This window comes from Rhinolophus hipposideros (assembly GCF_964194185.1).
Source record: "Rhinolophus hipposideros genome assembly, chromosome: 21".
Lineage (NCBI taxonomy): Eukaryota > Metazoa > Chordata > Mammalia > Chiroptera > Rhinolophidae > Rhinolophus > Rhinolophus hipposideros.
The window spans coordinates 357,817-384,223 of record NC_138067.1 but is presented as its reverse complement, the minus strand read 5'-3'; the positions used below and the strand labels follow the sequence as shown (position 1 = coordinate 384,223).

Genomic DNA, 26,407 nt, shown 5'->3' with positions numbered 1-26,407 from the left:
AAGTAACCTAGGTTTTTCTGTTGGATTCTGTATCCTATAAGTTTGTCTTCAGGGAGGAAGGTCCTAATTCTTGCTTGAACAATCCTGTCTGGCTGGAATGGTCTCTTTCCCATGCTTCTGAACAGAGGAGTGTCGGTCCACAGTGGCTGTGTCACGCTGCAGTAACAAACGGCTCGGAAACCTAACTGACTTCCTCACTCTATTTATCCATTGTGGGTCAGCTGGGGGGCTCAGCCCCTCACTGTCACTCTGAAATGTAGGCTGACGGGGGCAGGGGGGCACTATTTCAAACATTACTGTCAACAGGCCAGCCGGGAAGAGTACTCTGGAAGGCCCTGCACTGGTGACTAAACGCCCCAGGATGGAAGTGGCTCCCCGCACTTCTGCACACAGTTCATCAGCCAACACCTGTCACAGGCCATACCTCCGAGCCGGGAGGACCAGGGAGTCCTATCAAACCCTGCGCTAGAAGGGGGACATCAGGGGCAGCTGGTGACCACCAGAAGAGACTGCACAGGAGTGTCAAGTATTCACTTACCTTCTTCCACTGGTTTTAGAATGCCCTTATTGTCCCTGGATTATAATCTCTGCACTTTGTTTCTGCACTCTCCCCTGATCAAAGCATTGTCTGACTTCTGTGTGTCCACTTTCAGATCCATAGACATCACGAAAGAAAAGCCTGCTTCAGGAGGTTGTGAACTATGATGTTTGTGTTGGTAGCAAAGAAAAGGGGAGGGAAGAGGCCTGCACATTCACTGTTTGGTCTCACTCTCTCCCTTTTATGTAGTTCTGGTTTTCCTTGGTTAGTTTTCCTTCTACCCATCCATGCTAGCCTCCTGCTCAGTCTTTTATTGGAAACAGTGACTGAGCCCTTTCTGTGTCCTTCTTAGCTATCTGGCGAAGGCTCCTGTGGAGTCACGGGCTGTAGCTTTGCCGGTTTGCGGCGCCAAGCTCAGCACGTGGACGCTGAGATCCTTCCTGGGCCCGAGGAACTCCGACCTGCGTGAAGGGCGACCGGCTGCGCTGGCGTCCCCCGGGCGCAGAGGCCGGCCCGCTGCACGCACTGTCTGCAAGTCCGGGCTGTCAGCGCCCCGCGCGCCCGGCCGACCGCCGCCCCCAGGCCCCACCCAAGCAGCCCCCGCGCGCTCCTCGGCGGCCCAGCCGGCGCGGCGGGGGTGCGCGCAGCCTCCCCCCGCGCTGCCCCGCGGGGCTGCCGGATCCCGGCGAGCGAGCCCCGGACGGGCGCGAACGCCGCCACCGGGGGCCCTCGGGCCGGGCCGCGCCACCGGGTGAAGCGGCGGCCGGGTGTGGCCGCAGCCCCAGGAGGCGCGGTCCGGCCGCCCTGCGCCCAGGCACACTGAGGCGGGGCCAGGAACCGCGCGGGCCCCCCGCGGGTCGGCCGCCGAGGCGCAGCGCAACCAGAGGCACCGCCGGATTCAGACCGCGCCCCCCGCGGAAAGGCCGCTGCGGAGGAGCGGGGGACGGCGCCGGGGCACAGCAGCCGCGGCGACGGGGAGACGCCGGGCGATGCGCTCTGACCGACCCAGGCGACCCCGAGGGCAGCGCGGCCACCTGGGGAGCCCACCCGCCGGCCCCTCGAGCCCCTCGGGCCCCTCGGGCCGTGGGCGGGGCCTGCGCGCGCCCCGCCTCTCGGTCACATGACCCGCCCGCCGCTCACGTGACTCGTCCCAGCGCCGCCATCTTGGAGCCCCTGAGGAGGAGGGGAAAGCGGGGGGAACCGGGGCGAAGAGGCGGCAGCCGGGTGGGAGAGGACGCGCGCCCGGGCACCGCGCGGCCCCTGGCCGGCCCGAGCAGGCCCGCGGGAGCAGCCGCCGCCGCCGACCGCAGGTACCGCGCCCCGGGGCCGCCCCTCCGCCCGCCGGCCATGTGCGCCGTCCCCTCGGGCCTCCGCCGGGCCAGCCGGGGCTCGCCCCACGTCCCCCGGCGGTGCCGCCACCCGGGGCCGCAGCTGACGACGGTCCCCGCCGCGCCTCCGCGCCGGGGTCACGCCCCGGCCCCTGGCCGCCGCTGGGACGGAGCGGCTGGCCCGGAGAAGCAGCCCCTGCCGTGCCCCCCGGGCGGTCCCTCCGCGGGAAGGCGGGTGTGCGGGCCCGGCTGCCTCTCGCCGGCCGCCTGCTGCCGCGGCCCCGCCGTCCCGCGCGGCGCCGCCTCGCTTCCCGCTCGCTGCGGGGGCCGCGTGCTTGTCCGCGCCGGCGGGGCCCCCCCGCGAGCCGAGCCGCGGCCCCTGTCCCGGGGGCTCGTTCCGGCGTCGAGCGGCGCTCGGACCCGGGCAGGAAGCGGCGGGCGGCGGGCGGGGGCGGCCGTGCGGCTCTCCGGGCCGGTGGGGCGGCTTCAAGTTCGCAGAGGCACCGTTTATGTTGTATTTTTGGTTGAGATTAAAATAGCAGTAGACAATTTTTGTTCCTAATTCATTAGACAGTGATATCGGTGAACAAGTACTATTTTGAGTCAATTCGATGGCTTCTGAGCTAAAACGTAAAATACACAATTATTGGACAACTTTCCACAGCTATTTTTTCTAACATGCAAAATCCTAACGTCTGCTTGTTAGATAAATTATGTAAATTTAAATCACATAATTGGGTTGCGTGAACATTTCCTCTGAAGTTGTTTTTGACATGTAAGACATTTTTCACTGCCCCCAAAAATCATGAGGTCGTTTCACCACGTAAGAGAAATGTTTGATACTACCTACCTCCCTTCTTGGCCACAGCTGGATTCTGACGATTGATCCAAGGGACTGTGTTAATTTCAGGAATTGATTTGAAAGACCCTGGCTCTGCCACTTAACAGCCATGTAACCTGGGGTAAGTCAAGTAAACACACTGAGTGTTTCCTTATTTATAAAGTTGTGTAACATCCACCTAGCCTGTCCCAAAGATCAATCACACTTGTTGATACAATGTAGCTGTTAGGGGCTGTTACTCTTTTCAATTTCGATACTTTATAATACTTTGTTCTCACTGAGAAATAAGAGGAAAATTCGTGAATTGACGAAGGATACATTTAGAATCAGGGAGGCTTGGAGTCCAGTTCTTACACAATTTATTACTTTATATATATGAGCCTACCAGGAATTATATGAGTAATGTACAGAATCTGCACAGGCCCTCCAGGGTGAGGACTCCCACTGGTCTTCCTACTCTCTAGCACAGTGTTTGGCAGTTATAGGTACATGTTCAGGGTAAATATTGGTTAACATTACTTAGACCTTACATCTTAATTGCAGCTGCCAAATTAGAATATTATCTCAGGCTACATGCCAGCTAAAAAATTTTATCCTATGAAATTCATATACTTGTGATGTTTATACTCAGTTTTTTCTCAGTGGCAATTAATAGCTACATTAACGAGATTTTAAGTCAACTGAATTGTAGCTGACATTAGGAAGGTAAATCTATAAATATAATATATAAGCATTTTCAGGGTGAATTTATAGACAGTTTATAATTCAGGGACATAAAAGTTTGTCCAGCACCATACTGTTTTACAGCTGAGGAATCAGAAACCCACAGAAACTGACTTGCCTAAGGTCGCCCAGCTCACTGAGGTTCCTCTGGGAGAGGAATCAGTGCGTTTATGTCCCCTGACTTTTGCTTGGAGCAAAATAAATGTTTTGTATTTTAGAATTACAATTATCTAAAAGAATGGGGTATTGCCATTACTTCTAAGAAGTTTATCTCTAGGAAAAGAACAAATTCTTAGTCTGAAAGAAAGTGTTCTTTATACATATTGAACTGTCTATACATACACAGAAAAATCACAGCCTTTCTCCAGGCCCATGTGATTTGTTCGACTTGATTTTACTTATGACAACCATACTGACCGACTAACTGAAAGGAACTAGTTAGATGTGCAAATAAACCAAACAGCAAATGATAAGGAGATAAAGACGGCTGAGCTTATTTGGCTCTTTTCTTGCAAAAGATGTTAATTATAAGCTTTTGCCTGTGGAATACTAATGTCTAAGAAAGACTTGAGACTCAGTGGAAAAGGTGGTAGAACTTTTCTGGTTGGGGATATACCGTTATTGCAACAATTTGATGTGTTTGATCTAATGTTGTTATGTCTGGCGACTGGAAACAAGACCCTTGTTTGGCTGATGCCTCTAGTCTTCTCCCAGGAAATCTTATCGGCCCTGCTGGTCTTTTCACCAAGCTCTAGACAGCGTGCTTGTTCTCACTTCTACAAGTAAAACACTGTTAGAGCTGCCTTCCTTGTCAGCCTTAGGCTTGTGTGACAGAGTTCCAAGAAAGCAAATGGTACACTCAAATTAGGAGAACTGAAGGGGATATGTCCGCAGATATGCTCGGAAAAAAGGCGCTGGGCTTGAACAGGCAACAACAGGGGCGGCAGCGTCGGAAGGAACCAGTGCCATGACCCAGAGCGTCTTGTAGAGCACCTACCTGGAGAATGGCTCTTCTGTTGGGGAACACGGCCAGTTCCAGCTGACCTGGAGGGAGGGGACCAGGGAAATGAATATGTTGACCTCGCTCAGCTGCCTCCTGATCTCCTGAGGGGGCTCCCTATTCGCATGAGCACTAGAGAATAGAGTGGAGAAGAGGAAACAGTGAGCCTAGAGGGGCATGGAGCCTGGCATGGTTGTCCTGGAATGCATGTATCTCTTGCCTCTTCAGGAAGCCTTTGCTTACCTTTCTAGACCAAAGAGCTTCAGTCTCTTAGGATCTGATCGCTGATGGAAGCCTTCTGGCTGTTTTACCTTGTGTACTGTTGCATTGTTTAAAAGCTGTTAATTTTTAACTTCTAAATATGTTTGTCTTATTCCGCTCAGTTTTACACTACAAGGTCTGACAATTAAGTTTGCTAATTGACAATGTTGCTAACGTTTTTTGATGTCAGAGGGATTATTCATTATGAATAACAAACAATTCACCAAGTTTACTAGTTGGAAGTGCTGAAAAGGCTGTGTGAAAAAGTTAGACGACATGAACTTTTCTCCAACAATTCATGGCTTTTGCATCATGACAACGCACCAGCTCACACGGCACTGTCTGTGAGGGAGTTTTTAGGCAGTAAACAAAATAACTATTGGAACATCCTCCCTACTCACCTGATCTGGCTCCCAATGACCTCTTTCTTTACCTGAAAATAAAGGAAATATTGAAAGGAGGACATTTTGGTGACATTCAGGACATCAAGGGTAATACAATGACAGCTGTAATGGCCACTTCAGAAAAAGAGTTCCAAAATTGCTTTGAAGGGTGGACTAGGTGCTGGGGTCGGTGCATAGCTTCCCAAGGGGAGTCCTTCGAAGGTGACCGTAGTGATATTCAACAATGAGGGATGCAGCACTTTTTCTAGGATGAGTTCGCGAACTTAATTGTCTGACGTTGTGTGAGTGCTATGAATTTAAATTTTTTCCTATTCCTGGTACTTTGCTTGCCTTGCACGTAACAGTTTGTAACTTTGATTTTTAAAAATGAAGCATTTACAGAAGTAGAAAGAATAGGGTAATGAACTCCTAAGTACTCATCACTCCAGTTACAAATTGGCCACTCTTCCTTCCTGCCCACTCTCTCCACCTGCTCCACTGTGGTAATTTTTTAAGGACATTTGCTTGGATCTCTTGGAGGCTGTGCACGGTATGCCCATTAGCACAGTCCATGTTGCCGTAATACTGAGCCAGTGGGACTGTGTTTATCCTCCTTGTTTTCATCTCTGTTATTCAAATAAATTTTACTTCACTTAACGTGCAATCCCATACATATGCACTCTGGTGGCCTCAGTGAAATTTTGTGAAAATTTGGAGTTGGCCTTCAGGTCAAGTTAACTCCCTCTCTGTGTTTGCTTTATCATGAGCTGTTCATCTAACCTGTTTAACTGAGACTTGTGCATCGATTTTTCCATGTGCACCTAAACTGGTTTTTCAAGTGTTTCTTGGTGTACTTTATGTTGTCACACTTTTGTAGCTGCCATTTCTGTACTTATCCCCAAATGTGTGCCGCCTCCATGATGAGACACTTACATTCATGTCCAGGGAGGATTGGGACATTGGCTGCAGATTTCCATCAGCTCTAAAACTCGAGGTGATTTGTCCAAGTCTTTTCCTTGAGGTGAAGTGAACTCCTTCCTACATTTTCCTTTCTTTTTAAGGTGTACACTGAAGTGCACGGTGAGCAGTTGGCCCCACTCTGCCTCCCTCCTGTTGTGTCGTGAAGTAAAGAAAGATAATGTGAGTCACCTTGGCAGTCAGTCTTGTGGGAGCCAGTCCGTTAACCTGCAGGGTATCAGTCAGCCTGCGGGGCGGGCAGGGGGTCTGAGCTTAGAACCACATCTGGTGCAAGAAAGTGAATGTTCAAGGATTCCTGTCCTTAACCCATTTGACATTGGCACGTAACCGTGAACTAGTGGGAACAGAGCTTTCAGGGACCGACCCCACAGGGGGTCAGAGTTCTCAGGAAGAGCCGCAGCTCCCCTGGGCCTAAAGATGTGGAATTCCTGGGCAGTAAGGTGACTTAAGTCACAAAGTGTTTTTCTAAAGAAACAGATTGTTCCGCCACTGATCCCCTCTGTAGTGACTTAGGGTTGAAGGTGGAGATTCCAAAGCACGTGTCCTTCCTACTCGAGACAGATTTAATGGGACTCCAAGCAGTCGTCGACTTAGGCTGTTTCAGCTTCACGGTGGTGCAAAAGCGAAACGCACCCAGGAGAAACCGTGCTTTGGACCCTGAGTACTGATCTTGCGCAGCTGGTGGTGTGTGGCTGGTCTCTTGTGGTTGTGGACAGTGCAGCTCCCAGGCAGCCATGTGGTCCGGAGCACAGACAACCGTGGTCTGCAATGTAGTAGTAAATGTATGTGCAAGGAGCCGCTGTCATCTTTTGAGAGGTGATGCCCTCAGGTTGTTTAGGGGAGAGAGTGGCCTCCGGGAGCTGGCTGGTGTCCTTGTTTAGGCTGTGGTGCTCATCTCCTGCTATGAGTTAATCAGGAAAGCAGAGAGGGCCGTATGTTAGGAAGGAGGGAGGAAGTGGTACTAAAGAAGCCACGTGTGAAGTGTTTGCACTTTTGCCTGATATGGACTTACGCATAGGGAGTTAGTGTGCCAGAAAGAGGAGGAAACCAAGCGGAGGAGGGTAACTGCTGTCGGGCTGGGAGGCAGTCGGTGCTGAGGCTGCTCCAAGCTCTTGGGGGGTCTAGTGGGAGTTTGGATGTGATCTTAGCAGGGCCTCCTAGGGGAAGGGGCTGTGACCCACCTGAAATAAGAGTGCAGATTCCGTGGCTGAGATTAAATGACAGCGTGGTCTTTGGTCTGCAGCCAGTGCCACTAAAACTTTACTGGCTTTTATTGAATGTTGAAGATTCTAAAATGCACCTAAAAATGTGGAAAAACAAAACTTGTTGCTGGAAGAAAGCCTAAACTTAAAAATGTGATCCAAGTCAAATTAATGTCACTTTAAGCCAAAGGAAATGTTTGAAATGAAAGGACTGCCAAGAAATAGAGTTTTAAGATTTAGACTGAAAGATACAAGTACTTTATGTTTCGTGACTTCCTTACCCATGACGTGTAACTGGGACCGCCACATAAACCGTGGTGAGAACTCTGCGTGTTTGGACCTGGACCACAACTAGCATGTCAGCTGTGTCCTTTGGCGCCCCTTTCCCTTTCAGAAAAAAGAAAATATGTGTGTATGAGTGATACTTGACCACTTATGTGACCTCTGGGAAAAACCGCAGCATAGTTTGTGGTTTATCTTCAAGAAGACGAACCAAAGGAAGTAAAAGGAGGAAGAGGATCATTGCTTTTATTTAGTTTCGTTAGCACAGTACTTCTCAAAATTAACTGTGCCCTTTAAAATAGGTTAATGACTATAGTTTCATAATTCCAAAGATTTGTGGAGAAAAGACCCGGAATATATGATTTTTGTAAACTACAGTTATATTGGTGGTAAGAAACTTTGTTAGTCATATTGGCTCGACGGGGTGGTACTTCGTAGAAACGAGGTGGTTCCCTAGGCTCTGGGAATGGCTGCGACCCTTTCATCAACTGTGCAGAGGACGGCGTACTGACTGGGCCTGGCTGGATGGCTAGGGGAAAGGAAGGGAAGAAAGGGAGAAGCAGAAGGTCAGTCTTTTCCAGAAAGAAATGAAGGATGGAAAGCTTTGTGCCCTCAGTCCTGACAGGAGACAGCGTTCCGAAGGGAAATTCCAAACAGTCTGCGTCTCCGTCAGGGCTGGTCAGGTGCACTGACGCCCCCCCATAGAGATTGTTGGGTGAGCTCACGCCGACTCGTGCAGGTTTCCTGAGCCACACACCTGCAGTTAGTCTTAACTGGTGTTTCTTTCTGTTGTGCATTGCCCCGTAGATATGGAAGAAAGCGGTGTTGCCATGTTGGTGCCAGATATCGGGGAACAGGAAGCAGTATTGACTGCTGAAACTGTCATCAGTTCACTGGAAATTGATGAGCCAAGAAAAGCTAAAACAGATCCATTAATCCATGTTATCCAGAAGTTAAGCAAGATCGTGGAACATGAAAAGTCACAAAAATGTCTTTTAATTGGGAAGAAACGCTCACGTTCCAGTGCTGCGACGCACTCGCCTGAAGCCCAAGAGCCCTGTGAGGTTCCAGCTAAGGTGGCCCAGCCGCCTGCTACCGCTGATGGGGGGGCCGAGGACCTGCAGGCCCCCGGCACCCCTAGTGCCCCCGCCCAGAGCGATGGGAAGCCCGTGTCCTACCAGTGCAGCCTCTGCCAGTTCCTGTCGCCGTCGTTCCCCGTGCTGAAGGACCACGTCCGGCAGCACGGCCAGCAGAACGAGGTGCTGCTCATGTGCTCTGAGTGCCACGTCACGTCCAAGAGCCAAGAAGAGCTGGAGGCTCACGTGGCAACGGACCATGAGGACAAGGCCGGCAGTCGTCCTCAGCCTGCACTCCCCCAGAGCGTGAGCCCCTCCAGCTCCGTGGGCCCCAGAGCCACAGAGACAAGCCGTGAAGCACCTCCTGACGTCCCGGTCGGGGTGAACAGTCCGCCGGCCCCCGGCCCCCGGGCATCCGTGGCAGCCGTGGGGCGGGGCAAGTGGTACGCGTACGAGCAGTACGGCCTGTACCGCTGCCTGTTCTGCAGCTACACGTGCGGCCAGCAGAGAATGCTTAAGACGCACGCATGGAAGCATGCCGGGCAAGTGGACTGCTCCTACCCGATATTTGAGAATGAAAACGAGCCCCTGGGCCTGCTGGAGTCCTCGGCAGCTGCCCCTGGCGGGCTAGACGCTGTGGTCATCGCCGTCGGAGACAGCGAGCTGAGCATCCACAACGGCCCCGCCCTGCAGGTGCAGATCTGCAGTTCAGATCCCCTGTCCCCTGCGTGTCCCCTAGCGCAGGGCGCTGACGTGGCTGTGGGTGTCGGGGGGGCGGCAGCCCTGGAGACCCATGAGGAGGAAGTGCTCGAGGTGATTTCCGAGGCGGAGGACAGCCTGGCGGCTGACAGCCTGCTCTCGTCAGCACAGAAGATTGTCAGCAGTTGCCCTAATCAGCAGGGCCACGTGAACGTGATCGTGGAGCGCCTGCCAAGCGCTGAGGAACCACTCTCTGGGCGGAGTTTCCTCGTGGGCGCTGACATGGACGAGGGGAGCAGCCCGACACCCACAGAGGCCCAGGGCGGGGACGCAGGAAGAGGTGACGGTCCCCATGCTGGGAAGTGCACTGTGGACATCGGGGGGCTGATCCTTGGCTGGAGCAGTGCGGAGGGGACAGACGGTGAATTCCTGCGGAAGGGGCTAGACCCCGATGAGAACGCGCCCCCGGGCCGCAGGAGGACCAATTCCGAGTCTCTCCGACTGCACTCGCTGGCTGCCGAGGCCCTGGTCACCATGCCCATAAGAGCTGCCGAGCGGGCGAGAGCCAGCCTCTTGGATCCAGACACCGGGCAGAGGCAGGTGGAGAGCACGTTGGCAGTGTATTCTAAAATGATGTCGCCGCTCAGAAACGCTCCCGGTGGATTAGCTGGTTTTAGCCAGAGCAGCTCTGCGCTGGTGGCACTTCCAGGGGGCAGGCAGGAGCTGTCAGGCGGGCAAGTGAAGACGGGCATCAGCACATCCTTGCTCACCGTGATTGAGAAGCTGCGGGAACGGACGGATCAGAATGCCTCGGATGACGACATCTTGAAGGAGCTGCAGGACAACGCGCAGTGCCAGCCCAGCAGCGACCCCAGCCTGCCGGGAGGCAGTGTCGTGGAGTACGTCCCCAGCGCAGAGCGGCCCTACCGCTGCCGCCTGTGCCACTACGCCAGCGGGAACAGGGGCTACATGAAGCAGCACCTGCGGGTGCACCGACAGAGGCAGCCCTACCAGTGTCCCATCTGCGAGCACGTCGCCGATAGCAGCAAGGCCCTGGAGAGTCACATGATCGGCCACTGCAAGGCCAGGCTGCACCAGTGCCGGCGCTGCGAGGGCGCATTCCATTACAAGGTGAGCACTGGAGAGCCGGGGTTAGAGCAGGGACGGGTCGGGACTCGGCACTCCAGCCCAGCCGCTCCCGTTACCAGTCAGCCAACAGGCCCAGAATCTTGGCGTGACCGGGGGCCCCAGGTGCTTAGCACCCAAGCTGGGGCTCAGACCTGGGGCAGCGGGTTTTGGGGTGGGACTCCCTGCCTGCACTCCCCCAGCCTGTGCCCATGCTTTGGTGTGTCAGTGCTTCGGTTCCCTGCTTGAGGGCTCGTACAAATGCAGGGCTTTCAAAGTACATGGGAGTGAATTGCACAGGAATGTGCCGTGGGCGACGGTACACACGCATGATCACATGTGTTTAATCCCACATCTTCCGTGGCCCCAAAATGCAGGCACTCCCTTCAGCTGCTGCCCCAGTGGCCATGGTGACTAATGGCATTGCAGAAAGGCTGAACCGTGTCACTGCGCTTGATGAAGACCATGCAGTGTAAATAGAGCCCTGTGGCTTATGTTCCGTGGGTGTTTCGAGGACTTTCAGGGATTACTCTGTGACGTTCATCGTCTGTACGACCTTAAAACCAACAGCCAGCAGGAAGTGCTGCTTTAGCAAAGGAAACTTGCATTCATTGAGTCACTGGTGTAGAACTTTTACTTTTCAACGTGCCAGTTGACTTTGAAAATTAATTTGGAGAAAAAAAAGGAGTGTCCTCATGGCTGACCGCAAAAACAGGCATGTAGCCTTTTCCTCTCAGATTACCCAGCGTTGGATCTAGCTGGTAATGAACAGGTAATCAGGAAAAGAAGCCTCCAAGTGACATTCACCCCATTCGATTATCCTCGTGAATTTCTGGACTGGCGTTGGGCCGCTGGACAGGCAGTGCACAGGCGAGTTCCAGGTGTTTCCAGGAGTTCCTTTGCTGCTGTACCCTTGACTTGAGGGGTGGGGGGGCAGGAAGGGGTCCTTGGAGCAGTGGTTCCTATGAGGCCTCCCCAACACTCTTAGTTGATATTTGAAGGCAAACTGGAGGGGACCAGCTGTCACCTGGGACTTGCTGCTTTGAGAGTGTTGCGTGTGACTCTGCTCTGGGCCTGTCGGGCTTCAGAAGCTGCACACGCCACGCACAGGCTCTGAGACAGCGGTGGCTTCCTTGTGGAGAACCTAAGAAGGGGACCTGCCTGCCTTTTGGGTGAGATCGTGATTTCCCTAGTGTATTTCTTTCCATCAACAGTCAAATGTGTCAAATAATCTTTAGCACATTTGATTTTAGACTTGGTGACGTGTTCTAGGTACCAGGCTGTGGAAGCAATTAACTCCTCCAGCCTCCTAGTGATGCGAGAGTGTGTACTGAAAATGGTATGTTCACTTCTCTTCATTTCAGAGTCAGCTGAGGAACCATGAGAGAGAGCAACACAGCCTTCCAGACACAGCCATGTTGACAGGGACCCCCAGTGAGCCAAGAGTGTCCAGCGAGCCAGCTGGGGGGACGCGTGCTCAGGAAGGTACCTGCACTGCCTGGCTTGTGCCGTGAAAAAGGCCCCTACCTGTCCTGTGGGTCACTTTGGGGACTAGAGCTGCATGTATTCTCCTGTCTTGTGCTGGCGTGGGAGGGAATCTTGTCTCTGTTGCCGAGGAACTTCCGAGCACTAAGTGAGGTACTGTGGTTGTAAGTACTCAGCCTCCACTATGGGCGTAGATACTATGGGGAAACTGCTGTCCCGTGAGAGCCAAGTGCAGCATAAACCCTGAGGTGACATGCCAGCGAGCCAGGGGAGCTGCAACCCAAAAACAGAGCCTCTCGCCCTCCCGAGTGCCAGCGGGCACACTGAGGACACAGCTTTGCAGGTGACAGGCCCCACTTCAAGCCTTAACTGAGGCTCCTGCTGTGATCCCACTCTTAACCAGCACGACTGCCAGTTTCACCTGCATTGTCTCCAAAAGCACCACCAGGTCTTTGTATGCGCTGGCTAGTAGCAATTGGCCGTGTTGCTGCTGACAGGAGGGAGTACTGGAATCAGAAGAGTGAGTTAGACTTCCGTGAAAAGGCAGGCGCCACGGATGGGGAGTTAGGGTCGAGTGTCATGAGCTGTGCATGCTGGCAACTGTGCCCTTAATTCGGCACACTTGAAATGTCTCGAGTGTGGTGCACAGTGTTTGTGGGAGATAAAACATACTGCGGTGGCGTTCCTATTTAGATTTCCTAGGAAGTAAAGTTAGAAACAACTGCAGAGCAAAAGGTTTCACCATAATGTTCATTAAATTATACCCCAGAAAGCATAACTGAGGCTGGAATGTTTCTGAAAGAACTGATTTGGACACCACTGCAGCACCAAAACCTGCTTGTCAAGCAGCTGTCCTCCCTGGGAAGCTCTCCCAGACAAAGGGACTTTATGACACAGCGTCTGCTTCTGCAATAGCTGGCTGAGCTCAGTTTGGTTCCCTGACTAGCCTCAGATGCCTCCCTTTATTGTAGCTCGTTGTGCTTGCACAGCCCCTGAAAGGAGGCGCTGAAACCTAAAACCTTGGCGTCTTTGCCAAGAATCCCTAAGAAGGAAGAAAGCAGCTGCTCAGTGGCGCCACCTGCAGTTGACAGCAGGCTGGAGTGACTCCAGCATTGTCTTCCAAAGCAGTGACATAAGACTGTCCACATAGGTTAACAAACTAACACAGTTTTAGTGAAAAGATTATAACGTCAGCTCAAAATTAAAATAATCCATTGGAGCTTTCCAGCCCTGTGTGGCCACCACCTTCCACTTGCAGCATCGTTTCCTGGTGGACCATACTCTCCCCTTGGGTCCAGTGTGTGCATTTGAAGTTTCATGCCACGCCTTCCCCCACCTGGCTCCACTCACTGTCATGGTGTGTGTGACCCTTCTGATGACGGCGACCCCCTGCGTACCTACACCTACGCTGATGCTTTATCAATTCAAGGTTAGATCTCTCAAAATCCATTTGTCAGGCCAAAGAACAAGTTTTAGTTCATAAAGAAGGTAGCAATAATTTGTGTTTCTTAAAACCTGTTTAACCATTTGGTAAACGTGCTCAGCCAGAGGGGAGACGTGTGCAATACACAGCACCAGTAACGGGGGGCAGTCTCCCCTACGAGGCGCAGGATAACGGTTCCTGGGACGTGCGTCCTGCCAGAGTCATGGAGCGGCCGGCTTGAGCTGGATCCTGGCTGCTGGGAGCACAGTGGGGGCTTCACTGTCTTTGTGACCAGGACAGCTGGCTGTGTCCATAAAGGTCTGCGTGTCACAGCGGCCCTGCCAAAGCCGGGGGTAGAGCACTCTCACGTGTAGTGAGATTGCCACGATTGCCAGCCCCGAGGACTCACTGTGAGCGCGGCAGGCATGGCCACCTCAGTGACCTGTGCAGGAGGACAGGGAGGCCCAGACAGGCAGGGAGTGGGGGGAGGCTTCTGACTCAGTGATGGCGCTGGGAGAGCTCCTGGTGCCCCCATTTTGGACGTGAGCAGACGAAGTCCTCCTGGGTAAAGGCATTTGCAGGTCACTTGTGCTGGTGGCAGGGCCGGGCCGAGGCCCGGGTTTGGAACTTTGCACCCAGTGTTCTTTCCGTTGGCACAGTTGCCCGAAGTAGCACAGGCTCAGGCTGTGCTACATCAAGTCTTTCCGTCTGTCATTTTCACTAATTGTCATTGATCTGTAATATTTCTCACACAAAACCATTATCCAATATTTCACACTTCATTTTTTTAGATTTTTTTTTAAACTGTATTTGGAATACTGCCACTTATAATCAAGTCCAAGTTTTTAACCTACCAATTAAGAGTAATCCTTAGATTATAATTATGATCGGTGTGTGTATTAATGTTATAAATTGATCCTGGAAATTAGGACGTTGTGTTGTGCCTGGCAAGAGAAAATTTCAGTGTTAAAGAGCTTACATTTAACTTACGGATTTCCTTTGTTTTGTTCAAATGTCAGTATGTGGGTTTCCTTTTGTACCCCCAGGTTACCTCCGTGCACTGAGCTAGTCAGGGTTCTCCCTGAGCTTTCTCCCTGCTCTGCCGTGTTCAGCATCTGTGCACGCTTCGTCCTGAGTATACAGCGCAGGCTTTGAGTGGCCTGTGGACTCGGTGCTGACACAGGAAATCAAGGGCGTGTGTTTAGGACTGCTTCATGTGGTCCCAGCTGTGTGGTCTCGAGCTCTCCCGGTTTCAGTTATAGGGTTAGCTTCCTGAGTCACAGAGCTGCATGTTCACGCTCCTCCCAGCATCTGTCCTAGTACCCTGTCAGGTTGTTAGATGCAGTGATGAGCGTTACATGGCACTTCACTGCGCCCTGGCTTTTCCCTTCGTTGTCACTGATAGCTGACAGGTTTACACAAAGGAAACTCAAGACTGAAACAGCGGGAGGCTTTTTAGATCGAGTTTGTTATATGTGCTCTGTGGCCATACTTTATAACATTGGATTATGGTATTAAATTACATCTCGCTGGCAGATCAGTGGTTCTCACGACGATATATCCAGTATTGATTAGACTAACACCTTTCAAATTAACCATGCATCTGCGGTTAATGCAGCTGCTACACAGTCAGCAGGGCAGCTGGCCTCCAGTTCACAACGTTAGACTTTTGTATGAGGTATGTCTAAACCAGCCCCGTGTGTCTGGCCACAAGTCAGATGATGTTCGGTTTATATTTGGTCCAGATGCAGGTGAGGCTGTGTTCAAACTTGGTAGCTTTATTAAACAGTGAGAAAGCCTTGATTGAATAATAATACTCAGTTAATAATACTGTGTGGTGTGACTATTCATTTACAATGGATTGTAAATGCAGCCATTTGAACCTAACCAGATCATATCACTAAAACTCTGAAATGCCTTGTCTAGAGAATAAGTCTTCAGTCCAGAAACAGTACAGATGTGATGTGTGTGATTATACAAGTACAACGTACGTTGGTGTCAGAAACCACAGACGGATCCACAACTCGGATAAGCCATACAGGTGAGTGTGATAGTCCTAGAGTCCTAATGCTTGTGAAAATACTGTAAGACCAAAGTAGAGGTAGTTACAAACTTCTGACTCTTGTTTGAACACAGCTTAAGCGCTAAGAAACCACTTAGTGGTTTCATGAGTATTGTTTAGTTTGTTTAAAAATAGGAATTTTAAGCTTGAGTCGTAGGACAATAGATATTTTGTCTAAATGAAATACAGGAAAATGCCTCAGCTCTGAGCTTTCAATTCCCTATAAGTGGTCGTAGCCATTTTCAGTGTTTAGAGGACCTTGCAGTAGGTCGGCAACTTGTCTCCATGTTCCACCAGAAGATCCTTAAAATTTAAAAGCAATGAAATTCCCTGTGAAAGATTCTATTTTTGAAAATTATCATGTGTAGTAGCATAAGGTCATTTAATTTGTTTTTATTACTTGATTTTTCACAGAAGCCAATTCTAATATACCGTTTCCTCGAAAATAGGCCCTAGCTGGACCATCACCTCTAATGCGTCTTTTGGAGCAAAATTTAATCTAAGACCCAGTCTTATATTATACCCAGTCTTATATTAAAATAAGAGCTTATATTATACCCGGTCTTGTATTAATTTTTGCTCCAAAAGACGCATTAGAGCTGATGGTCTGGCTAGGTCTTATTTTCGGAGAACCACGGTATGTTTTTAGAAAATATATGGGTTTTCAGTTATCAAGATAGGCTGGTAAATAGAAATCATTATTTCTTAAATACACTGCCTCTTGACAGTAAACTACTTGTTTATGCACATGTCGTCCATCTGTCACGGAGCAGCTTGGTCTCCTGTGGCCATGATGGGACACGGTTCCCATTCTGAGCTCAGCTGGGGAGAGCTAGGCCGTGGGCGTGAACTCTTTTAACCCCCTGTCAAAACTTGTTTCCTGTTTTAACTCTCTCCCCAGGTTTTATAGGTGTAACAAAGGTGAGTGTGGGAAAGTGACTGTATTACTGTCTAAGTGAAAACCTGACAGAAGACTATGCCTTAAAATGCCACTATTAGATCTTCTACATGTAGTTTTCAATATTTAACATGTGCTTAATTTGCTAACCGACAGACTTCTTTATAATCACTCTTCCGACAACATATCTGTTTGCTAAGGCTTCTGGCTCTGTGGAAGACGTCTGACCTTGCTGCCATGTCTGTTTTGTGGTTGTTCCCAGGGGAAGGACTTAGCTGTTTATCGATGTGGACTCAATCATTTGGATATAGAATGGGCTGGTATAAAAAGGCTATTTGTCTAGTTTTTTCATTGTGGTAGCAGTGATTAATAACCTTGTATAAGTTTTAGGTATGTGATGTTATAATTCCATATCTGTATACACTACAGCATACTCACCACCAAAAGCCTCATTTCCATCCATCATCATCTATTTGGTCCCCTTTACCCATTTCACTCTCCCCTACTCCCCTCCCCGTCTGGTAACCACCAATCTGTTGTGTTTTGTTTATGCATTTGTTTCTTTTTTGACTCATATTCCATATATGAGTGAAATTAACACAGTTTGGGGGTTTTTTCCATCTGACTTACTTCACTTAGCATAATTCCCTCAAGATTCATCCATGTTGTTGCAAATGGCAATATTCCATCTTTTTGTGCCTGAGTAGTATTCCATTGTGTGTATATATGCACCACATTTTCTTTATTTAAAACTAGGACCCCTAAGAAAGATTTTTCCCCCCAAATGTAATGAAGGTCCTTAACCATTATTTGCAATAATTCAATACCGTAAATTAAAGGTGGCAAGTAATAGATGGTATTTAACATGTATCCTTTGTGATTTACCCTAGGAAGTATTTAGGGGAATGTGATGGAAGCACTGGTTCATCTGATAGAAGGAGAAAGCTTTGCCTTTTTATTTTGGGTATCTTTATTCTTAAATTTGATGCCATGCCATGCCAAATTCATGCAATCTGGGCAAGAATAAAATGACATTCTCTGTGTCTAGAATTAGACTGTCCATTCAGTCATTGAGAAACATTTATTGAGCAAATATTATGTTCCAAGAGCTGTGCTAGGCTCTTAGGTTATTGCCATAATAAAAAAGATACCATACCTGGCTTCATGAAGCTTATAGACAAGCAGTGAACAAGTGAGCTGTCAAGTACATAGTAGTGGTAAACTTAGGAGAGAGGTTGATGACTGACCTGGGTTCTGGAGAGGAGTTTCACATCTACCTGGACAGATGAGTCTTGCAGCTTGACGACTCAATTTGATAGCTTTGGGTGTCTTGGGGACTGTGTTTTCCTCAGTTCTTAAAATAATTTACCGACTCAGGGTGGTTGCATTGTGCTGGTGTCTTCCTACCGGTGGGCAGCACCCATGAGAACCATCTTCCTTTTACATCAGAGAAGTCTCAGTGTGTGATCTCCAGATTTATTCACAGCTCACTTTGTCCTGAGTGCTTATGTGAGGGATGCTGTGCCCAGGCACAAAGTCTGTCACAGCTGAGGTCCCCAGGCGGTGTGACTGCCTTGGAGCACCCCAGTGATTGGGGGAGACTCATGCTTTAGAGTCTCTGGCCTGGGCCAGACACATCCTGTGCCCAGCTGGGGACCTTGGGCATGCTGGTCCCCAAATGTACCTGGGGGATGTACAGCCTGGCATATAAACCTTCGGGGGGATCGAAGGAGATTGTGTGTGCCAAGTATTCAGCACCCAGCCTGTCCCCGTCCTCTGCTCCTGAAGTCATGAGGTTGGGTCAGAGGCCCGCCCTCATTAAAGGAGGAGAACTGCTTTCCTCCCTGGGTCAGCTCAGGAGACATGAGGAGATGCAGTGCCATTCAGGCTTGCCACACGCAGCGCTTGTCTCCTCGTGCTTTATGAAAGAATGTTCCATGCAAAGCACACACCAGCTGTCGTAATGCCTGGTAGTTGCAGCATGGACCCCAGTTCCCAGCAGGTTCCCTTCAAAACTTCCAGATAGTACACTGTTCTTGGTTTAGTTTAACGTTGCAGGTCTAGAATTACCCTGGTTTACATCCCCAAATACCACTTTTCCTCAGGTGACCAGTATCCTTGTATGTGGCATTGAACCTGTCTTCCTTCAGAAACAATTATATTGGTATCGGTTCCAAAACCACAGCATGGCAGGTGGAGGGTGGGGGACAGTGTGACAGAGGGCGGCATGGGCTTGGGACGGAGAGCCCTCAGCACAGGACCAGGCTCCTAGGTGCCCAGTGAGGCGACTGGAAGCTCTCCGTACACCTCGGCAGTTCTCATCTATGAAGTGGCTCTGCTTCTGTAAGTTTATTGTATTTTGAAAATAAATGGATAGTGGTATCTGTGCCTTTTCTTCTCTAAATACAAGAGCTGCCCAGATATGTGTCTTGGTTTTTTAATAGCCAGTCCAAAATACCCAACGTTTTCTTAAATATTATAGTTCAAAACTATGCTTCACTGGCCTTGGACCTGACGTCTCAGGACGTGGAGTGAAAGATAATGGTGCCACAGCCACCGTAAAGGTCAAGGTGGCTCAGAATTCAGAGTTTAGTCCTTGCGGATTTCACTGTCATATTTGTTCTTAGGCCTTTTGATTTTTTTTTTAATTAAAATTTATTGGGGTGACAATGGTTAGTAAAATTAGGCCTTTTGATTTTGTGTTTCATTATCACTGGCCACGTCTCTTAACTGTTGTGCAGGAGAGTTAGTTCAGACAACTTACCTGATTTGTTAGGTTTGTAATTGTTCAACAAAAATGTCTTAAAAAGTACGTTTGCAGTTTTTTAAAAAAAAACAAATAAACATAATTTTACCCTACAATCCAGCAGTCATGCTCCTGGGTATTTACCTAAATGATGAAAAGTTATGTCCACACACAGCCCTGCACATGAATTTCTAGCAGCTTTATTCGTAATCGCCAACACCTGGGGGCTGCCATGTGCGCGTCAGGGGGCGATGGAGGAACACACTGGGAGCTCCAGACAGTGGGATCGTTCAGCAGCAGGAAGAGTTCTCAAAGCACGGAAAGGAAGACATGGAGCAACCTAAACACTTGTGCCTGAGGGAGAGAAAGCAGTCTGAAAGGCTGCATGCTGGACCACCCCAACTGGTGACACCCTCAGACGCGGTTGGGAATACGCGTCCAGCCCCCACACTTAGGGGTCACCTTGTGGACTGGCGTTAATAAATATGTGGGTGCTGCTTCTCTGTAACCGTGCCCCACGCTGACTGACACAGGCCGTCACTCGCAGCGATGACGCCGGAGGGGACACCCAAAAGTCCCTGGAAAGTGGAGTGTTTTTAAAGAACTTCAGACTTGACCAGTTGTGTGTGCCCAGTTATGGGAGACAATTCTTATTTTGAATAGAAGCTTTTTAAAGATTGCTAATGACCTGTTTTATTTATAAGCGCTAAAGCCTTGAAGCTTTTCAGGACTGCTCCTCCCATCTTCTGTGGATCTGTCAATAAGCACGTGGCTAGTGTTGGAAATTACCTAATTAGTTTTGCGTTCTAACGGAATAGAGTGGGGTAGCGCATTGATGTGTGTTTTTCCGTGTGTGCGTGGTTAAATATCTTAGAGCATAGATTTAGCATATTATTACTATGTCAGAAATGTACGCCCTAACAGCTGAATTATCTGGGTATGTGTCTTGGCACTCATAAGTTCTAAGCATAGAAGACTTTATTTCATTGTTTCTAGGCCATCCATTCTAGGACATCCTAACCTCTGAAGTCATATGTCTCTGAGGTTCAGTGACCCTTAGCCTCAGTGAAATACGATTCCTCACAGGCTTCAGAAGAGTTTCGTAGTTACAGAGTCATTGTCATTGTTAGAGGTGACACTGTGGGACCAGCTGACCCCCTCGTGCCTGCTTTCAGGTGCTCGTTGTGTGGCTATGTCTGCAGCCACCCCCCTTCCCTGAAGTCCCACATGTGGAAGCATGCGAGTGACCAGAACTACAACTACGAGCAAGTGAACAAGGCCATTAACGATGCCATTTCACAGAGTGGCAGGTACTTGACCCCGCCCCTTTTCAGTATAAGCAAATGAAAGTCCTCCATTCTAACCAACTCAAGGTTTGCTGTTTGTTGTTTGCTTCCTAAGAGTTCTAGGGAAATCCCCGGGAAAGCCTCCACTAAACAGCAGTGAGGAAATTGCTGGTCCCCTCTCTGGAACTCCAGAAAACTTGCAGTCACCCCTGGAGCTGGTCTCCCAGGCCCCCAGCGACAGTGAGAAACTGAGCCCCTCCAGCGATCCCACCGCTGACAGTTCAGAAAAACCCACGAGCACGGCTCCTGCTGGGATGGAGTATTGCGTTCTGCTCTTCTGTTGTTGTATTTGTGGTTTCGAATCGACCAGCAAAGAAAACCTGCTGGATCACATGAAAGAGCACGAGGGTGAGATTGTCAATATCATCCTCAGTAAGGAGCACGGCACAACCCTGGACACGAATTAGACACACAGTCCTGGAGACGCGCCCTTTAGAGGCGGTTCACCTAGGCCATCCAGTAACCCACTAGACACAGAAGAAGTAGTTGATGTGGTTTTTAAGGAAATGACACATGGCTTTGGAACCAAATCTGTAATGTACTAAAAGGGAGTCCAAATGGGTACGTGGTAGTAATATTATATTTAAACATTCTGAATGAGGGAAATGGGTTGAGGAGGGAGCAGAGATGTAATCCAGTATGAACCCTTTGCCACCTCTGCTCAGGGTTGAGCGTATTTGTTACCAAAAGCTTATTGGAGTGGAGCGGCACAGGCAAAGAGTTGAGGAAGGGTTTGCAGGAACTATTCTAAAACTTATCAGAGGGTCACAGTCTTAAGCAGAGCTCGGTTTTCTTCCTTCTCCATTCTGACGTGCCAGCTCTGGAATGACAGGCCTCCTGGGGGAAGTGGGAGGCAGTGGGAGGAAAAGAGGGTTTGGAGATAATCTGCCTAAATCCTTTCCCAAATGGATGGGAAGTAGTCATACACTCAATCTAAGAGATAACTGCTTTAGTCCTTAAGAAAAGACGTCTGCATCTAAATCTAGATTGTACATAGGCGTTTAAGGAGTAAATTTTTTGTCCTCACTTTACAGAGCATTTCCTGTGGGCACAGGAAGAAATAGGTGAATCCCCACCAGACACAAACCAAATCTCAAGGTTGAGGAAAACGGAACTGAGCAGTGCAGGTACTTCCCGAAGGTTCTGGTCAGTGTTTGACGGATCCCCACAGTTGTCTAGAAGGTTACACAAGCCTCCCAACCCTCTGTCCTGAACTAGAGCAGGCTTTTATCTGAAAGAGTCTAGGAAAGCAACAAAGTACGAAAATGTGCATTTGATCAGCAGAACTTGGAAATTGAGGCGTTTTAAATCGAAAATAAAATCAGTGGGGGAAGAGGGGCGAGGTCCAGAAGCCCCTGAAGGTGAGCGCTGCTACTGAGATTTTGCTTCCTGGGTTTAGTAAGTCGTTCCACTTAGCATAAGAGGAAAACCAAATGTGGCTAAAATCGAATGAGAATTCAGGTTGTTACAAACTTTTAGGAACAAACAGCATTTGGCAAGTCTCCGGAGTTTCTCCTGTCTAGGAAATGAGCTCCATTTTCTTGGCATGCAGGAGGGTCCGACATTAAAATGCCAGGAAGGAGGTATGATCTCATTAATTACACATTTGGTATTGTAATGTATCTCTGAGTGAAGAGAACAGGGTTTTTTGTTTTGGTTTTGTAGTTTGATCATTATTAATGCATCGTTTGTTGAATGCGTTGTGCCCACGGTCCGGTGGGTGCCACGGTGCCTGCCCTTCACGGTGCTGCTGTTTCTGAACCAGCGGCGGGAAGCTGGCAAACAGGAAACACAGAGCAGGGTTTTTAATGGGGTTCTCTGTGGACTCAGGGGAGACTTCTCGCCCCAAAGTCCAAGTGTGAATTGAATGAATTAACATTCTAAGGGAGCATTAGGAGTTATCTGAGCGGGGCCAGGCATCTTGAAGCACTGTCTGATTTGTTTTTCTAATCTCATTTTCATGATGATATTTAAACACAATGGATTGTAACTTTGCAGCTCTTTAATTTAGGTAGCTTTAATTTATTTATGAGAGTTCATCCATTTTCTGGTTTTTAAAAAGATAGGATGAATTTATGTGTAGTAAATTATATTCCCCAAATCCTTTACATATGGATATATATTCATTTTCTCCTGTTTTAAGAATTAAAACAATTATACTTCATTTCAAATTTAAATAAAATGTTTTAAATGGTTCCATTATTATCACTTACATTGTTGCCCCTCAGTCAGTCCTTTCATTGCTGGTAGCTGTGACTGTTTCTTTATAAAAATACTATTCTGAAAATTAACAACCTTAAAAAAAATTGTTTTATAAATGTTCTTGTCTTTAATTTTATATAATCATTTGGAAAATACTAATAACCAAAAAAATCCCCAAAATTCCAATGGTGAATTTTTTACATTACCTTTCTTCATTTTCTTAAACCACTTCCTCTGATTGTGACTTAAACTGTTTGGAATCATGAATTTAAATTTCCCCTGGCTCATGGGGAGAAAACTAACCCAGAAGTTCAGTCTTTAAACATTCGTGTGATTCTGGCCTGAAATGTCCTTACCAGCTTCCTCCCATCCTGCAGGAGGGCCCACGCGGCCGGGACAGTCTGCTCCCTCCCGGACCGCGTTGTGGCGAGCGTGAGGTTAGCAGCGCCTCTACCGAGAACAACTGAGTGCTTCTAAAAGTGAAAATGACTAAATTCACAATTTCAGTCGGAGAAGAGATAGGTATTGAAGTAGTCAGCAGGGACTCCCTTTTATAGGAGTAACATTTCATTTACGGGCCTTCGATCTTTTGCCATACACTATGGCCCATAGAATTTGTTTTCCACTCTGAACACTTACAACTCTACAATTTGATAGTGAAAATAGTTTTTTAAAGAAACTCACTGGGTAAGGCAAAGTTGGGGAGAAGGTAATGCTTCTGATCATTATAAATGATTCCTTTCAGGGCTTTGTCATTTCCTCTCTGGTGACCCATGGTGGTCTGTGTCCCCAGTGCCCTAACCATCCCAGAACTCTCTCCCATTGCTCTGTAGATTGAGCTCTGTGTCCAGCCCATGTGGTGTTGTGACACTTCCAAAGCCTTGGTTCTGCATCTGTCCTACATGAGGCAGCGATTGGTGGCTTCCTCATATTCTCTGTCTTTCAACACAAAGCAGGTGGCAGGCACCAAATGTTTACATTGTATCTTCCCGCGATGTACTAGGCTGACAAAGACAAGCAGGTTCTCTATTGAGACTTAATTGTATTTTTAGTTTTCATACACACTTATTTAATCTTTTTTATTGTACAGCAAGGTGCTCTAATATTCTATGAAATCTATTTAATAGAATTCTGAGTTTGATATTCATGGACATGATACATGTATTTTTTTAAGAAATAAGTATTGTGTAACACTATGGCATTGCTTCTGTAGCCAAAGTCTAGAAGTTTCTGGAACACTGACAGGTAAAGACTACCGTTATTCTGCCGCTGTATCCTGTTCCACCAGGCTGGTTTGCATTTTGTAAAGCCGTGTGGTCGAGCAGCGTGCCTAAGGCGGGCGCTACAGGGCTGTGTCCACGGGGCAGTGTGCCTGGTCGGCCAAGCTAGGTCTGCAGCGCTGCCTGAAGTACCTTTGGAAACACTGTGCAACGTTACAGTAACTTATTGTGCTTTATAGGAGTCTGTCATGTATTGACTCTAAGATTGTATTTTGGTAATAAATTTTTTGTTAAAAACACTTGCCTCTAAGTTATTAACAAGAGGGTATATCCATTCTTATCTTGGAAATGTTGATTTGATCACTTAGAAAGTTAAGTTTAGTTAATGAAGAACTTCCCACGGGTTAGATTAAGGTTTGCGATCACCCTTTGGTAACTTGTTCAACAACTGCTGACTAGCATCAAACTGTTACACAAACATAACCGAAAATGCGTTAGATTGTTTCGATTGGCTTAAAAATTCAATCTGATTTTGAAGCTTTTTTCCTTGTTACACAGTTCTTCATTTTATCTTCCAAATCACATCCTTACGTTACATGCTTTAAATTCTGGTATAGTCATGCTAAAGACTAGCTCTGTCAATGACAGGGACGCCAAAGGTGACATAATGTGGTCACGCCTGGGCATTTTGTGGTCTATAGCAGGTGTTTCTCACATTAGATTTGTTGGTTGGCAGGTGAAGCTAACATCATCTAACTGTAGCCTCGGTCTGTTTGTCCGCTTGTACCCTGGCAACCTGGGCCAGCTCATCTCAAAGCATCCGAGGCCACATGTTCCTTCCCAAACTGTAACCCCGTGTCCTGTTTCTCAAGCGGCAACACAATATGTCTCCTATCTTTTAAGAACCAAACCCCAACACGACACTGAACTTGAGGTCGGTTGTAGAAACCCCAGCATAGAAGGAAGACCCAGGGGATGTGGCCAGAGGCACGTGTGGCTGTTGGGTGCAGAAATAAAACACGAATGCTGAAAGCACATAGCTAACAGTTTCGAAGACTTAGCACAAAAATGTAACGTCTCGCTAATAGTTTTTTATATTGATTACATGTTGAAATGATATTTTAGATATTTTGGGTTAAATAAAACATTAAAATTAACTTCACTTGTTTCCATTGTTTTAGTGTAGCTACCATAAGATGTTAAGTTCCATCTGTGGCTCATGCTGTGTGTCTTGGACAGCGCTGGCATGGAAGGGGTTAGGTGACAGCCCTTCAAGTCTAGCTGCCCTCTGCTTTTGTAGACATCGTTCTGTTGGCATACAGCTATGCCCCTTCAACACTTATGGTCTGTGGTGATTTCTGCGGTACAACAGCAGCACTAAGAAGTGGCAGGTCACACGGCCCATGAGGCCCAGCTTATCAGCTACATATTTGATAGTAAGCAGTTTGATAGGGAAAGTCTGCAGCCCTCTGGAGTGCAGCAGTGCTGTGATGTGTGCCAGAAGCAACCAGGAAGGATGCTTTATATAGCCCCGTTTTATGACTGAATTATACCGTTTCTCTCTCTGTAATTTTATAAAGTCTTCCTGTTCTACAGGCCTCATCCGTAATCTGTAACGCACCGTTTCATCATCTCTGCTGCTTAAAGCCAAGCACAATTGGTTTAAAATAACAATGCACAATTAAGTAATAACACTGCTGTGAAATGTGTTATCTTGTTTTCCTCCTGACAGCGGTACACGCCAATGGCACTCTCGGGGCTCCCCCGTTGCAGTGCTAGAGACCTAGTCACACCGCTGGCATGGCCAACTGGTGCGAGGTGACCATCGTAGCCACTCCACTCATCTGGGGTGACAGTTCATTTGAATAATCCAGGACATAAAGAAAAGGGTTCTAGAGGCACCTTTCTATGGTGAATGGCTTGTTGACCTAGAGCCACATTCCTGGGTCGGGCCCAGGTGGCAGGTGGCTGTGGCAGAACCATTGGCCACACTGGTGGTGCTAGAAAAAGTCACAGCACTGCCTGCCCAGATTTCTTCCAAACCAATCAGCACAGATAGAAAATGAATATTGTGGCCTCATCGATTCTTAGAGAAGTTTCTGTGTTTAATCGTTGCTGTGCGATAGGTTTACTTAGCGTGCACTGGTTTGTATGTCAGAACCCACATGGCTGAGATGCCTGACCTGTGAGTGTCCTCTGCTGTGTGTGGGCCTCGCGGTGCTGGGGGCGCCCTAAGGAGCGCTGTCTAACCACGAAGCCTGGCGACAGCGACACACTGGGTGATTTCCTTGCTGATTTTTGTACAGTCTGGGTACTCACTGTTTAATTTGTTTCCTTACAAAAGTAGATTGTAGTAGGTCTTTCTTTGAATGAAGTTTCATTCTAAGCACCCCATATAAATTCTCACCATTACAGAAGAAAGTCACCAGCAGTGCTGTCTTCTGACTCCACAGTTCACCACATTCATACCAGTGTGTCACTTAATCCAGACAGCAGTAAGGCCGTTAAGTCCCACTTTGCAGAACTGAATGTCAGATGGGTACTTCATGGTCACTCTAAGGTCCAGGGGCCAGCAGAAAGGACATGTGA

At 48.5% G+C, this 26,407-nt stretch overlaps 1 protein-coding gene across 5 annotated transcripts; it reads left to right on the top strand.

Moving 5' to 3' along the window:
* Nucleotides 1-1,704: 1,704 nt before the first annotated feature.
* On the top strand, nt 1,705-24,968 carry ZNF507 (zinc finger protein 507). Of its 5 annotated transcripts, XM_081030487.1 has the most exons (8): nt 1,719-1,848; nt 2,735-2,828; nt 6,136-6,214; nt 8,344-10,442; nt 11,801-11,921; nt 15,271-15,385; nt 20,226-20,360; nt 20,452-24,968. In XM_081030487.1, exons 4-8 carry the CDS (start codon nt 8,346-8,348, stop codon nt 20,801-20,803), a joined length of 2,820 nt encoding a protein of 939 aa, XP_080886613.1. In that variant the 5' UTR covers nt 1,719-1,848; nt 2,735-2,828; nt 6,136-6,214; nt 8,344-8,345; the 3' UTR covers nt 20,804-24,968. The 5 variants fall into 5 exon arrangements, with proteins under 5 accessions (XP_080886612.1, XP_080886616.1, XP_080886613.1 ...); XM_081030488.1 differs by lacking the exon at nt 6,136-6,214; XM_081030489.1 differs by lacking the exon at nt 2,735-2,828 and having other exon boundaries at nt 1,741-1,848.
* Nucleotides 24,969-26,407: the final 1,439 nt, after the last annotated feature.

Bases quoted from the DNA above. Each gene is read 5' to 3' on its own strand.
- ZNF507 (XM_081030486.1), top strand. From the start codon at position 8,346: ATGGAAGAAAGCGGTGTTGCCATGTTGGTGCCAGATATCGGGGAACAG. The intron at 10,443-11,800 runs GTGAGCACTGGA...TCTTCATTTCAG, and splicing joins AGGGCGCATTCCATTACAAG to AGTCAGCTGAGGAACCATGA. The intron at 15,386-20,225 runs GTGAGTGTGATA...GCCTGCTTTCAG, and splicing joins AACTCGGATAAGCCATACAG to GTGCTCGTTGTGTGGCTATG.